The sequence below is a fragment of the Chanodichthys erythropterus genome, chromosome 7 (assembly GCF_024489055.1).
Source record: "Chanodichthys erythropterus isolate Z2021 chromosome 7, ASM2448905v1, whole genome shotgun sequence".
In the NCBI taxonomy this organism is placed as follows: domain Eukaryota; kingdom Metazoa; phylum Chordata; class Actinopteri; order Cypriniformes; family Xenocyprididae; genus Chanodichthys; species Chanodichthys erythropterus.
In genome coordinates, this window is record NC_090227.1 from 11,941,331 (window position 1) to 11,955,489 (window position 14,159).

Sequence of the window (14,159 nt, forward strand, 5' to 3'; positions counted from 1 at the left end):
AGCGCCCTCCTGGGCTGCACTGGCGTGCTCAGGGATGGCTTCCATGCCCATGACAGGCTGAATGGGAGCCTCTGAAATGGCCTCCATGGCCAAACTGATGAAAGCAGGCTGCTCTGGAATGGCCTCCGTGGGTATAACATGACTAACAAGAACAACATCAATGGGCATGACATGATTGGCAGGAATTCTCTCACTGGGCAAGTCATGACTGGTGAAAAGCTCAGAGGTGGCCTCCGTGGCCATTGCGGGCAGATCAAGACACCCTGAAATGGCCTCCGTGACCTGGTCCAGAGCAGCTTCTTGGGAAGTAACATGACTGGCAGGGTCGGTTTCTGTGGGCACTACAGCACTGGTTAGCTGTTCTGAGGGGTCCTCCATGGCCATATCAGGCAGGGTGAGATGCTCTGGAATGGCCTCTGTGGCCAGGTCAAGAACAGTTTCTGTGGAGGTAGCCGTGCCAACTTGAATACACACCTTGGACAAGACAGGACTGGTGAGTGATTCAGACAGTTCAGTCTCAGGTTCCCTCAACAAAGGCATAGCTGGTGAAGTAAGTGGCTTAGGGTTTGGTTCCAGACTAAATATTTCTGGAACCACTGGATACAGGACCAACTGAGTCAGGTCCTCCTGGACCATAGGATAAAGAACCTCTTGACTCAGACTCTCCTGGACCTCTGGACCGGGGCCCTTTTGACTTGGGCCCTCCTGGACCAAAGGGTTTAAGCTCTCCTGACTATGGTCCTCCAGGACCACTGGATTAGGGACCTTCAGAATCAGGTCCTCTGGTACCACTGAACTCTGGGAAACCCAACCAGGGCCCTCCTGGGCCAATGGATTAGAGACCTCTGTACTCTGGCCCTCCTGGACCAGTGGGCTTAGGACCACAGGAAGAGCATTTGACTGCACAACAACATGCACCCGCCTTTTCTTACGCTTCCGGGGGCACAAAAGTGCATGACTGGCCACTTCAGGGGTGACTGCCACCTTCTTGATCAACTCTGGGGTGACTTGAGTGGACTGGACAGACTCTGGGGTGACTTGAGTGGACTGGACAGACTCTGGGGTGACTTGAGTGGACTGGACAGACTCTGGGGTGACTTGAGTGGACTGGACAGACTCTGGGGTGACTTGAGTGGACTGGACGGAGACCGAGACTGATGCAGCAGCTCTTGCTGCCCTCTTCCTTCTCAGTCTACGCTTTAACGTGGGAGTCAGAGGAGGATCTTGAACTTGACTCGAAGGATGGATGGCGGTATGGTCACTGCTGCAGGCGGACTCTGGTGGTGTGAGTATCTGCCAGTCCTTGCGGTGGTGGAGATACTTGGAAAAATTCCAGAAGTCCAGAATCTTTAATTGATCCATCTCCCAACGTGGTAGGGGGTCATCCAAAGAAAGGTTAAAGGCCTCCTTAAGGGCCCCATCATTGTATTCCAGGCCCTTAGCCATGGTCCAAAAGAACTGTGCAAAGGACACCACATCCCGGCCCTGCTGGCGAAGCGATGCCAACCCCTGTTGGAGTGCCAGTCTCTCTTGGACAGTCGCGGGGGGAACTACACGGATGCTCATTGCTGGGTCCAGTCTTGGCTGGTTTGTTCTGTCAGGGTTTTGCAGGAGTGAGGACCCAGGCGCAGAATGAGCAATAAAGGGATTTATTAACAACACTAAAGACACAACAGGGAGAAATGGGTGTGAACCAGTCAAACAGCAGGGCAGGGCAGACGACACAACGACAGGCAGGGTTGATGACCACTGACACAGTCCAAGTTGGTGAAGACAGAACCAGAGGCTTGACGAGAGAGTGGACTGCTGTTAAGGTCCTTGCTGCCAGGCAGAGGAGTCAGTGGCCAGGAAACTCAGGATACTGGACAGAGGAGTCAGAGGCCAGGAAACTCAGGATATGAATGACAGGATCTATACGCACAATACACACGGTGAACACACAACAAACCAGCAAAGACATGAGGGAAGGAAGCACAATATAAAGGGACCAAAGCACACAAGGTTCAGGTGAGCACAATTAGTGAAACGAGGACTAGACAGGACTAAACAAGGGGGCATGGTGAAAGCAAACTAAGAGGCAGGACAAGAGGAGCACATGGCAAACACAAACAAAGACAAAGCCATGTGCTGACAAATAACACAAACATAGAGACATGAAACAAAGACAACACAGACAAGGCTGCCAGGGCAGAACCCTGACAAAAGCACGGGGTGCAGACACCTGGGTCTTTTCGTGAGTGATGGGAGCCAGGTGTCTGCACTCCGTGGTTTTGGGTCCTGCGTCTACAAAGGTGGTGTGTTTTGTGCGCACCATGATTCAAAGAGTCAGTGCATCAATCAGTGCATCATCTGCCAAGTCAGTGCATCAATCACGGGGGTCATAGGTGGAGCTGGCTAAGGAGCTTGAGACGAGCTCTGCCTTTTTCTCTTGCTCCATCACCAGATTCAGAAGACCTCATCCTGGATTCAGAAGCTTGCTCAGCAATTACTTCCGATCCAGACTAAGACCTACCGTCGGCCACCTATGGTTCTGAAGAGCTGGGTGGCGGCATGGATGCCCCGGGTACCCCTCATAAGTCAACACAGCAGTCTTGTGCCTTTGAAGAGCTACCCGAGGTGGTTACCCAAACTGTAGACAAAGTTTATAATGGCCGGATGAGTAAAAAGGAGTGAGAAAATGCAAGTTAGATTAACGCTTTCTCACAAGCGTGTGAGGTTTAAACCCAGGAGACATCTGCCATTCTTCCCAGACCTCCACACTGAGGTATCGAGGTCCTGGAGCATATTTAACTTGACACGGCCCCACAATGTCAAATTATTCAGCTATCATTATTCATCTATCCATTCTAAATTGTTCATCCTATCATCATTGAAGCCTATTCTCTTCCTGCTTTGGAGGTTGAGGCAGGGGTTCCCCCATTTCTATGCAGCACCTACAATTAGGCCTAATAATTAACTGCATATGAAATTTCCATCAATTTGGATTACATATTTTGTTAACATAAACAAACTAATATACTTGATGTGATACATATTTGCCAGTCATATGTAAATGAAATAAGAATGAATGGTATTTATGTAATAGAACCAATAAATCCAATTTGTTTTAAATTCATAAGATTCTTTTTTTTTTTTTATTATTAAGTGAAGTGAAGGCCAATTATGGTAACCCATACTTGTAATTTGTCTTCTGCATTTAACCCATCAAAGTTAGTGCACACACATTAGGAGCAGTGAGTAGTGAACACAAACACTACAAGCCATGGACACACATAGCCATTGCTGCGGCACCCGGGGAGCAACTGGGGGTTAGGTTATTTATTGGGGTTATTTTGGAAATAACAAAAACTCAAAAGGCAGCAAAAAGAGGAGCTATCAAGACATACTAGCCAGTGTTCATACATGTTGTTTTGTGTCTCTCAGTTACCCAATCACTGCAGCATCTTAATTTTCAGTGCTTGGACTTTTGGTGACAACTTGGTTGTATCTAGCTCCATCAAGATTTTCAGAAGTGCTTCAAACCTGTACTTGAGGTCCTTTGGGTAGTTTAGTTTCAAAAAGAATCACAAATCCAACTTGAATGAATAGTTAATACAATTAAAATGGATAGTTAATACAGATAAAATTGTCATCATTTACTGAACCTCATATTCTTCTAAACCTGTATTACATTTTCTGACAGGTCGAGATAAAAAAAAAAAAAAAAAAAAAAATGTTTTGAAGAATGCTCTTGCTAATCATTTCCATACAGTGACCACCGGGGACAAAAACAACATAAAATCATAAAAAAAATATGCTATAAATGTTGTGAAGCCATACTATAATTTTTATTCTCCTCAGCCAATGGAGAACCAATGGCGTTTAGGATTGTTGATGCCAAACCTGGTGCACTGGACTCTTTATGCACTATATTTGAATTTGCAACAGCAAAAATGATATTTTGGAGCTTCATTACCCCACTCTTTTATATATATGTGTAACAAAAGCCAGCTAGTAGTCACTGTGTGAGTAAAACTCACTCCTCTGATCTCAAGAGATGCTCTAGCAAATGACACTAAGGGTTGCAGCTTTTAGCCTCCCTGTTAAAGCATCCGACTCCCACGCTGGAGAACCAGGTTCGAGGCCCGTGCAGAGCGGGGCGAGTAGGACCTGGGTTAGAGGGGTTACATTGGTGCCGTGACCCAGATGGGAGTGAGGTTTAGGGGGTGAGTGTAACGGAGGCCAGCTAGTAGTCACTATGTGAGTAAACCTCACTCTTCAGATCTCAAGTGATGCTCTAGTGACTGACACTAAGGGTTGCAGCATTTAGCCTCCATGTTAGAGCGTCCGACTCCCTCACTGGAGACCCAGGTTCGAGGCCCATGCATCGCAGGGCGAGTAGGACCTGGGTTAGAGGGGTAACATATATATATATATATATATATATATATATATTTTATGGTAAACAACTGCATGGACATTCTTCCACAAAAGAAAGAAAATCAAATGGACATTGAAGATCACAGAATTTAAATTTTTGGGTGAACGATTCCTTTCATTTTTCTTTTGAGCATCAATATCCAGTAGCTTTTGAATATCTGTGCATCTGTTTGTGTTTATTTTTTTCTTTTGCAGACTGAGCCAGAGATTATTGAAGAGACTGACGTCGACCGACTGGCGGGCCGCCATTATCTTGGCTGTGGTCGACAAATCAAAGGTCAATCTGAGACATCAACGCTGAGCTCCCAGCCTTCCATAGATGAGGTTCGTCAGCAGATGCATCTCCTGCTAGAGGAAGCCTTTAGTCTAGCTTCAGCTGGCCACTCCACCTCCAGCAGACACCACCACTATCATTCCCACCATCAGCATCCACCGCTGGGGCCCTATGGCTTGGGTCCAGTCATCCCCTACTCAGAGGTGGTGACCAGTGCACCAGGCACCACGAGTCAAGGGCAGGGAGGCCTGCAGTGGGTGCGAGCCTATAAACCAGACCCTTACCAGTGCAGTCTGGCCAAGCAGGTACAGTTGTGATTCTGTCACTAAGCCACACTTATTAGTCTTAAAGTCAACATGAAAGTAAAATTGATCATATTTACTTGCATAATACTTGCTTAACATTTATGTACTGTTGGGGGTCAATTTAACCCGTTTTGATTTTTGAGTTGTTGGAAATATCAGTTAATCTTTGTTGTTTTTCTTGAAATTTTGTTAATTTAGGGTCACGAACATGCATGCAAAGTTTAACACGCTGATATGTTTTGACATATACACAAACAAATTGTTACATTTGTAATGTTCATAGGTCAGTTTGACTAGCATATTCTAAGGCTATATTCCACATGTTCTAAGGCATCTGTACAGCCCCAAATATTTTTTGGGTTATATTTTGTTATGTTTTTCCCCACTTATTTTCAATAATGAAAAATATTTTGTCTGCCATATATGGTAAAAATGAGCTATAATTTCTTTTTATAATCTCTCTGAAATACTATCTAACCTGCATAGTTTTTCTTGAAATTTTGTGACTTTTTCTCATTCAGGGTCATGAACATGCATGCAAAGTTTCAACATGCTTGATGTGTTGTGAAATGTGCATACCGAAATTTTATACAATCTCACTGTTCATGGGACAATTTGACCCATGTAGATAGCTATTCAAAAGCAACTGTACAGATCCAGGATACAAAACACTTATTTTTTGTATGTCAGAGCTCCTTTGAAGTACCAGTGTCTTGCTGAGTTTAACAACTTTTTTATTTTCAAAGTTTGTGAAAATAAAAAGTTGTTTTACCTGTTAACTGTCTGTCCCATTTAAAGAGCACAGACTTGAAAATATTGAATTTTCCAACTTAAATTGTTAAAAATCTTGAATACTTCAGAGCACAGACTTAAGTTTGGCATCTTTTTAAAAGGAACACTTCACAGATTATAGTACAAGTAAGAAAAAAGTGTATGAAAATTTAAAATATGTAAAATATATATTTTTATATTTTATATCAACGATATATTTTACAAAACATGTTCAACTCTAAAACTTAAATCAAAGCTAAATATCTGAACAAGTTCTGTACCAATTTTTTGGTTAATATCTCAAAAAAAAAAAAAAAAAGAACTTTCAGTAAGATTTTGAGTAGTAGTTTTCCACTAGATGACATCCAGACTCCACCGGTGACCATATAAGGACTCTTCAATTTCCATATATAGTTTGAGTGATCTGCAGGCCTGGATTGGCATACTGAGCATTTTCTCGGTGGGGCGAAGCACTTTGGGGCCCATACAATGTTGATTATTTATTTATTTACCTTTTTTTTTTTTTTTTTTTTTTTTTTTTTGGCACAGACTGGCCCATCATGCAGGGACAACAGCCAATTGGTTTGTCTTATGAATTGACAGGCCAAAGCAAAAGAGACCTCCCCCATATGAGTGATTTTTTTTTTTTTTTTTTTTAATTTTAGCACACAGGAAACTGCAAAAGGCAAATACCCGCACATAGCTGCCGCTGATGAATGTGCGCTGCGTTTCTGCCACTCTATGAAGTGATAAACAGCGCAAGTCACTTGATTCATTCAGATTTGACTCTGAATTTTGTTTAATAGTCGTGTGATTATAGGAACATTACAGGTTCTGTGGTGAATCTAGGCTAACTGAAAACAGCCACTACCATGTAAATACATGATGAGGTAAACTGGAAAACGACAATATACACAACTACAAGCTTGATCCAGCACCATTTATAGTAATTTAAAGGGTTAGTTCACCCAAAAATGAAAATTCTGTCATTTATTACTCACCCTCATGCCATTCCACACCCGCAAGACCTTTGTTAATCTTTGGAACACAAATTAAGATATTTTTGTTGAAATCCGATGACTCAGTGAGGCCTCCATAGCCAGCAATGACATTTCCTCTCTCAAGATCCATTAATGTACTAAAACATATTTAAATCAGTTCATGTGAATACAGTGGTTCAATATTAATATTATAAAGTGACGAGAATATTTTTGGTGCACCAAAAAAAACAAAAAAACAAATAATGACTTATATAGTGATGTTGGATATATGATGTGACTTATATCTCGTCGCTTTATAATATTAATATTGAACCACTGTACTCACATGAACTGATTTAAATATGTTTTTAGTACCTTTATGGATCTTAAGAGAGGAAATGTCATTGCTCCCTATGCAGGCCTTACGGAGCCATCGGATTTCAACAAAAATATCTTAATTTGTGTTCCGAAGATGAACGAAGGTCTTACAGGTGTGAAACTGCATGAGGGTGAGTAATAAATGACAGAATTTTAATTTTTGGGTTAACTAACCCTTTAACTTGCAGCTACTAACAGTGAAGAAATATGTTGTTTTGGCAGAAATGTATTTAATAAAAATGCTGGTATTATTAATTACATTAAATTTTGCGGAATATAAATCACTTTTATAGAGGCTGTTTTCAAATTTTCTTCATGTGTTTACATTATGTTATTACAAATTCTATAGTTTATTATTATTTATTTATTTTAGAAACCAATAAAGAGAACATCCAATAAAACACAGACCTACAACACAGTCATTATACAGAATAATGAATATTAATATTAATATATGAGCACAGAGAAAAATGACAAGCACAAGGGAGAAATGCGAAGAACATTTAGAAGGTCTAATAATATTTTCATTACGTTTATGAGCACTACAGTCTCATGATAAACGACATGCCAGTTTAACACAAAGAATAAAGGCAAAGTAACTTTTCTTTGAATTTTCGGTATAAATCATTGTCTTTTGTGTATCAGAATAATCCATCATGTCACGTTCAGATACACCACTGTATCAGTTTAGATATTTGCACATATATTTCATTTGAAGAAGACATGATGAAATATGTGTGCATACACCATGCTGGTTAATGCAGGAGAGTATGTGAAATACTTCTATAAATTACTTCTATAACTTTAAACATGCATACTTCAGTCTGTATATGATCTATGATCCATGTGGTGAGTGTTGTTAAAGGGTTAGTTCACCCAAAAATGAAAATTCTGTAATTTATTATACACCCTCATGTTGTTCCACATCCTTAAGACATTTGTTCATCTTCAGAACACAAATTAAGATCTTTTTGATGAAGTCTGAGAGGTTTCTGTCCCTCCATAGAGATCCAATGCAACTACCACTCCAAGGTCCAGAAAGGTTGGAATAACATCTTTAAAGTACTCCATGTAGCTTCAGTGGATTAAACTCAAATTTATGAAGAGACATGAGTGCTTTTTTGTGCAAAAAACAAACAAACAAACAAACAAAAAACATAATTTACCACTTTATTTACAAAATAATATTATCCAAGGCGTGTTCACGCAACAATGTCAGCTCTTGCTTGAACACTTGAGTGATGCTCTCGCGAACACTCGCGCATGTGCGTTGAGCTGATGTACGAGTCTGAACACAAAACACATGCGTTGTGATGCTCTCGTGAACGCATGTTGCAGATCAATATTTTTGTACGTAAAGTGATCATTTATGTTGTTGTTTTTTTTGCGCAAAAAGCACTCGCATCGCTTCATAAAACGTCTCGGGTTACGAGTGTAACCCCTGTTCCCTGAGTAAGGGAACGAGACGCTACGTCGAATGACGTGATGGGAACCCTCTGTATTTTGTGTTCGTGAAGCACCTCTGTATCCAACCAATGAAGAGACGTGACGTCAGAGGCGGGTGACGTCACGGATCAGGAAGCTATAAAGCACACCTGAACACAAAGCACGCCAGCTTCTGTAAAATGTCTGAAGCAAGCGCACCAGGTATGCAGGAGATACGGCCACGTGACGTAGCGTCTCGTTCCCTTACTCAGGGAACAGGGGTTACACTCGTAACCCGAGACGTTCCCTTTCGTGGGAACTATCGACGCTACGTCGAATGACGTGATGGGAACGCAATCCCAACTACGCCGTGTCTCAGAGTGCCTGGCTGCTATCTTGTAGGACCCTGGCCCCCGAAGTGATATTAAGATTAAGATTATAAAATCTGATGAAGGTGTGCTGGGATGAACATCCAGCCGCACCACAAATGTCGTCCATGGAGACTCCAGATAAGAGAGCTCTGGACACGGCCATACCTCTCGTGGAATGAGCGCGCACCACTAAGGGACACGGACATCCCACTGTCTCATATGCAAGTGAGATGGCCTCGACCACCCACTTGCTTATCCACTTTCTTTCCTGATCCGAACTCGTAAAAGGAGGCGGGCAGAAAGCCTCGAGTACAATGGGACCTGGGACCCTCGTCGGAACCTTCGGAACATAGCCCGGCCTGGTATGCAGAAAGGCTTTCACCATACCAGGCGCAAACTAAAGACAAGATGGAGCGACTGACAGCGCTTGTAAATCACCAATTCTCTTCAAAGAAGAGACGGCAAGAGAAAGATAGTTTTAAGTGTCAAGAACTTGTCTGACACCTCCTCTATTGGCTCGAAGGGAGCCTCAGCCAGCCCTTGGAGCACAATAGTGAGGTCCCAGGTCGGGGTCTTTGTGCGCACCACAGGTCTCAACCTGAGTGCACCATGGAGGAAGCGTACTACTAGGGGGTCTCGACCCAGCGAGGAGCCCCCTACAGGGATATGATGAGCCGAAATAGCGGCCACATATGCTTTCAGCGTGGAAGGGGTTAAACCTTCCGAAAACTTTTCCTGAAGGAACTGAAGCATGTCAAAGACAGAAGAATGGACCGGGTCCAAATTATGCTGTTCACACCACACAGAGAACAATTTCCATTTACATAAGTACAACTTCCTCGTGGAGGGAGCTCTGGAGTGAAGGATGGTCTCTACAACCTCGGTTGAGAGACCAGTTCCTATGAGCCTTGCCCCCTCAGGGGCCAGGCCCACAGTTTCCACATTTCTGGGCGGGGATAGAGAATCGTGCCGCCCGCTTGAGACAGGAGATCCTGCCTGAGAGGAGGGCCTTGAAGTAGAGACATTATGTCCGAAAAACCATATTCTGGTCGGCCAGTACGGGGCCACCAATATTAGGTCGACCTTCTCCTGGCGAACCTTCTCCAGAACTCCCAGGAGCATTGAGACTGGGGGGAACACATACAGACGTAGCCTCGGCCACGTCTGTAGCATGGCATCCAGCCCTAGAGGTGCTGGGTGCTGAAGTGAGTACCACAGAGGGCACTGAGCTGACTCCTCTGTGGCAAATAGATCGACTTGAGCTCGACCGAAAGTTTTCCATATCAACTCCACCACCTCAGTGTGGAGTTTCCATTCCCCCGGTCTCACGCCCTGCCTCGACAGGGCGTCCGCTCCCACATTCAACCGCCCGGGGATGTAAGCTGCTCTCAGCGAGAGGAGCTTTCCCTGGGACCAGAGGAGGATGCGACTGGCCAGCCTGAATAACAGGCGAGACCGCAAGCCCCCCTGATGGTTGATGTATGAGACCACCGCAGTGTTGTCCGTGCGGCCCAACCCATGGTGATCTCTCAGGTCTGGGAGGAAGTGTTTTAATGCAAGAAACACCGCCATCATCTCCAGCCGATTTATGTGCCAGGAGCACTGATGGTCCTCCCAGAGACCCTGAGCCGAGCGACCACTCATGATCGCCCCCCAGCCAGTGAGGGAAGCATCCGTCGTAAGTATTACGCGACGACGAGAAGTCCCCAACATGGGTTCTGGGACAGGAACCAAGGCTTTTTCCACATGACCAGAGCACGAAGGCATCGCCGCGTGACTTTGATCATGCGAAAAAGGATTTCCCCTCGGGGAAAACCCCTTGGTCCTGAGCCACCACTGTAGGGGTCTCATGTGCAGAAGGCCAAAAGTAATAACGTTGGACGCAGCTGCCATAAGACCCAACAGTCTCTGAAACTGTTTTACAGTGAGTGACTGGTCATAAGAGACCACCGTCATGTTGTCCGTATGGACCAACATGTGGTGGCCCCTCAGGTCTGGGAGGAAGTGTTTCAGTGCTAGAGACACCGCCATCATCTCCAGCCGATTTATGTGCCAGGAGCGCTGATGGTCCTCCCACAGACCCTGAGCTGAGCGGCCACTCATGACCGCTCCCCAGCCCGTGAGGAAAGCATCTGTCGTAAGCATTACACGACGACCAGAAGTCCCCAGCACGGGTCCCTGGGTTATTAACCAAGGCTCTTTCCACATGACCAGAGCACGAAGGCATCGCCGCGTGACTTTGATCATGCGAAAAGGATTTCCCCTCGGGGAAAACCCCTTGGTCCTGAGCCACCACTGTAGGGGTCTCATGTGCAGAAGGCCAAAAGTAATAACGTTGGACGCAGCTGCCATCAGACCCACCAGTCTCTGAAACTGTTTTACAGTGAGTAACTGGCCTAACTTCACCCCTTTCACGGCCCCGAGAATGGAACTCAAACGAGCAGGGGACAACTGCGCCTGCATCGTGGTGGAATCCCAGATTACACCTAAGTAGTTTGCAACCTGACTCGGGACCAGCACACTCTTTTTGGCGTTGAGCCTCAGCCCAAGCCACTTCATGTGCGACAGGACAACATCTCGATGTTGAACTGCCAGTTGTTCTGTTTGAGCTAATATCAACCAATCGTCGATATAGTTCAGCACGCGGATGCCCTGGAGTCTCAGCGGAGCCAGCGCTGCATCCACGCGCTTCGTGAACGTGCGGGGTGAGAGGGATAGGCCGAACGGAAGAACCCTGTGTTGGTAAGCTTCGCCCCCGAAAGCAAACCTGAGGAACTTCCTGTGTGAAGGATGGATGGATGGATGGATACATGAAAGTATGCGTCTTTCAGATCTGTCGCTACAAACCAGTCCTCGGACCTGATCTGAGGGATGATCTGTCTGAGTGTAAGCATTTTGAGCTTCAGCTTCTTTATGGATCGATTTAGCACACGTAAATCTATGATCGGACGCAACCCTCCATCCTTCTTCGGAACAATGAAGTAGCAGCTGTAAAAGCCCGACATTTTGCTGGGAGGGGAAACCCTTTCTATAGCCCCTTTTTGCAAAAGCGTCGTTACTTCTTGCTCCATCATCAGAGACTGCTCTGGGGTTACCACCGTAGGAAGCACCCCATTGAACTTGGGCGGTCGTGAACCAAACTGAATTCTGTAGCCCTGTTCTATCATGAGCAGCACCCACTTCGAAACATTCGGGATTTTTCCACTCTTCCAAATATTCTACTAAGGGAACCAGTCTCTCGAGACTGGTCTCTGGTGTTTTTTGAGCACTTGGCTTGTCTATCTGACGCGGCGCACCGGCAGACAGACGAATCACGTGCTGGCCGACTCTCCTCGGAGGATCGGTGGAAACTGCTGTGCCCTGACTCACGCTTGGTGGCAGGGTTGACAGAACGGTCCCCTGAGGGCACCGAGGAGGACCCAATATCCGAACCCCCCCGGAGGGGGCTGCCCTCGAGAGATCCTGCACTATGTCAGGACCTCTTCTTTGAAGCCTTCCGAGAGATAATGACGGTCCTCAGATCCATCCTAGTCCGGAGGCTTTTAAATTCCTCAGAATTTAATGTATTCAATATTTCATTTAATCCTCAAATTAAATGCAGCCAGTTCTTATATTTTTGAACAGACTGAATATATTTAGAATACAAAAAAGAATTATAGCTCGTAATAATTCGCAAGGTATTTTAGGGAAATAGAGAAAGGGAACTCCCGTCTACTCAGATCCCTTAATATATACATACACATACACACACATGCATAATTACGGACACGTGATATATGCGCAGCCTCGGCAAACACAAGACCCGAGCCGTATTTTCATTCTTGCAGAATTAATCTACGCGCTGCCTCGGCAACGCGAGATCCGAGCCATATATTCTTTAATTAAAACTCAGTCTACGCGCTGCCTCGGCAAGCGCGAGATCTGAGCTATATTCTTTAATGAAAACTCAATCCACGCGCTGCCTCGGCAAGCGCGAGATTCGAGCTTTGCAATAGACTTTTATTCCCTCGAGAATAAAGCCAACAGGAGTGGAGCTACAAAACTCCCGCTAGTGCATACTTTTCTTCGGGACATTTTTATGAATGAACACGGTCACTGTCAGTTGTGAGCTGACGTGCACGCTCCACTCCCAGCAAACAACACATAAATCGTGTGTATCCCAACTTTGTAGTGTAGCACAGGGGGAAAAATCAAACTGCTGTTCACGATTGATTTGTTATAAACGTGTGATTTTGAAACACGATATGTGTGTGTGACTGTGAGGTGGCGATCCTCAGAACGATATCACAATATCCACCTCCTCAGAGCTGGACATGTGAGTATCGGTGCCTCAACCCGGGGGAAGAAACCGCAGAGCGTGCTTCCACCTGGGAGACGGCGCTGAACCTGGCTGGTGAGGGCAGAGAAAAGGCGCGCCCGTCTCTAATCCCTCTGTCAGATCCATTTGTGAACCCCATGAACGGAGCCTCCGCCCTGCCTCAGCAGAAGCGGGACCCGATCCGCGGGGAACACTGCAGCAGTGTCCTGAGAGCGAGTTTTTACAGTGCACACAGACGCTCCCTCGAGAGCTGCCTGGGCTCACTCCCATTTCACTGCTGTTTCTCGCCATAATACGTGTCTTTTTTATATATAAATATATGGATTGGTGTGAGATACTCTTGTCCTCAGACGAAGAGATCTTGACTTGTTTATATGTAATAAGACAAACAACACCAAATAAGACACACAAGATACAGAGAGCGCTTGCTGAAGACAACAGAAGCTGGCGTGCTTTGTGTTCAGGTGTGCTTTATAGCTTCCTGATCCGTGACGTCACCCGCCTCTGACGTCACGTCTCTTCATTGGTTGGATACAGAGGTGCTTCACGAACACAAAATACAGAGGGTTCCCATCACGTCATTCGACGTAGCGTCGATAGTTCCCACGAAAGGGAAGTCACATGGAGTACTTTAATGATGTCATTCCTACTTTTCTGGACCTTGGAGTGGTAGTTGCATTGGATCTCTATGGAAGGACAGAAACTTCTCAGACTACATCAAAAAGATGTTAATTTGTGTTCAAAAGATGAATAAAGGTCTTACGGATGTGGAACGACACAAGGATGAGTAATAAATGACAGAATTTTCATTTTTGGGTGAACTAACCCTTTAAACTCATTTGAATTCTCCTCTGTAATGCAATCTCTATTTTTCATTTGTGCTGGTGGAAAACAGCAAAACAAACCATCTGCACCAAA

The 14,159-nt window shown here is 45.0% G+C and overlaps 1 protein-coding gene across 1 annotated transcript in view; it reads left to right on the forward strand.

Moving 5' to 3' along the window:
• Positions 1–14,159, forward strand: part of kiaa1549lb (KIAA1549-like b) — a 151,569-nt gene that overhangs the window by 123,740 nt on the left and 13,670 nt on the right. The window contains exon 18 of the mRNA XM_067389021.1: positions 4,615–4,998. Within this exon, the coding sequence (XP_067245122.1) occupies positions 4,615–4,998 (384 nt within the window). The remainder of the gene's footprint in view (positions 1–4,614; positions 4,999–14,159) is intronic.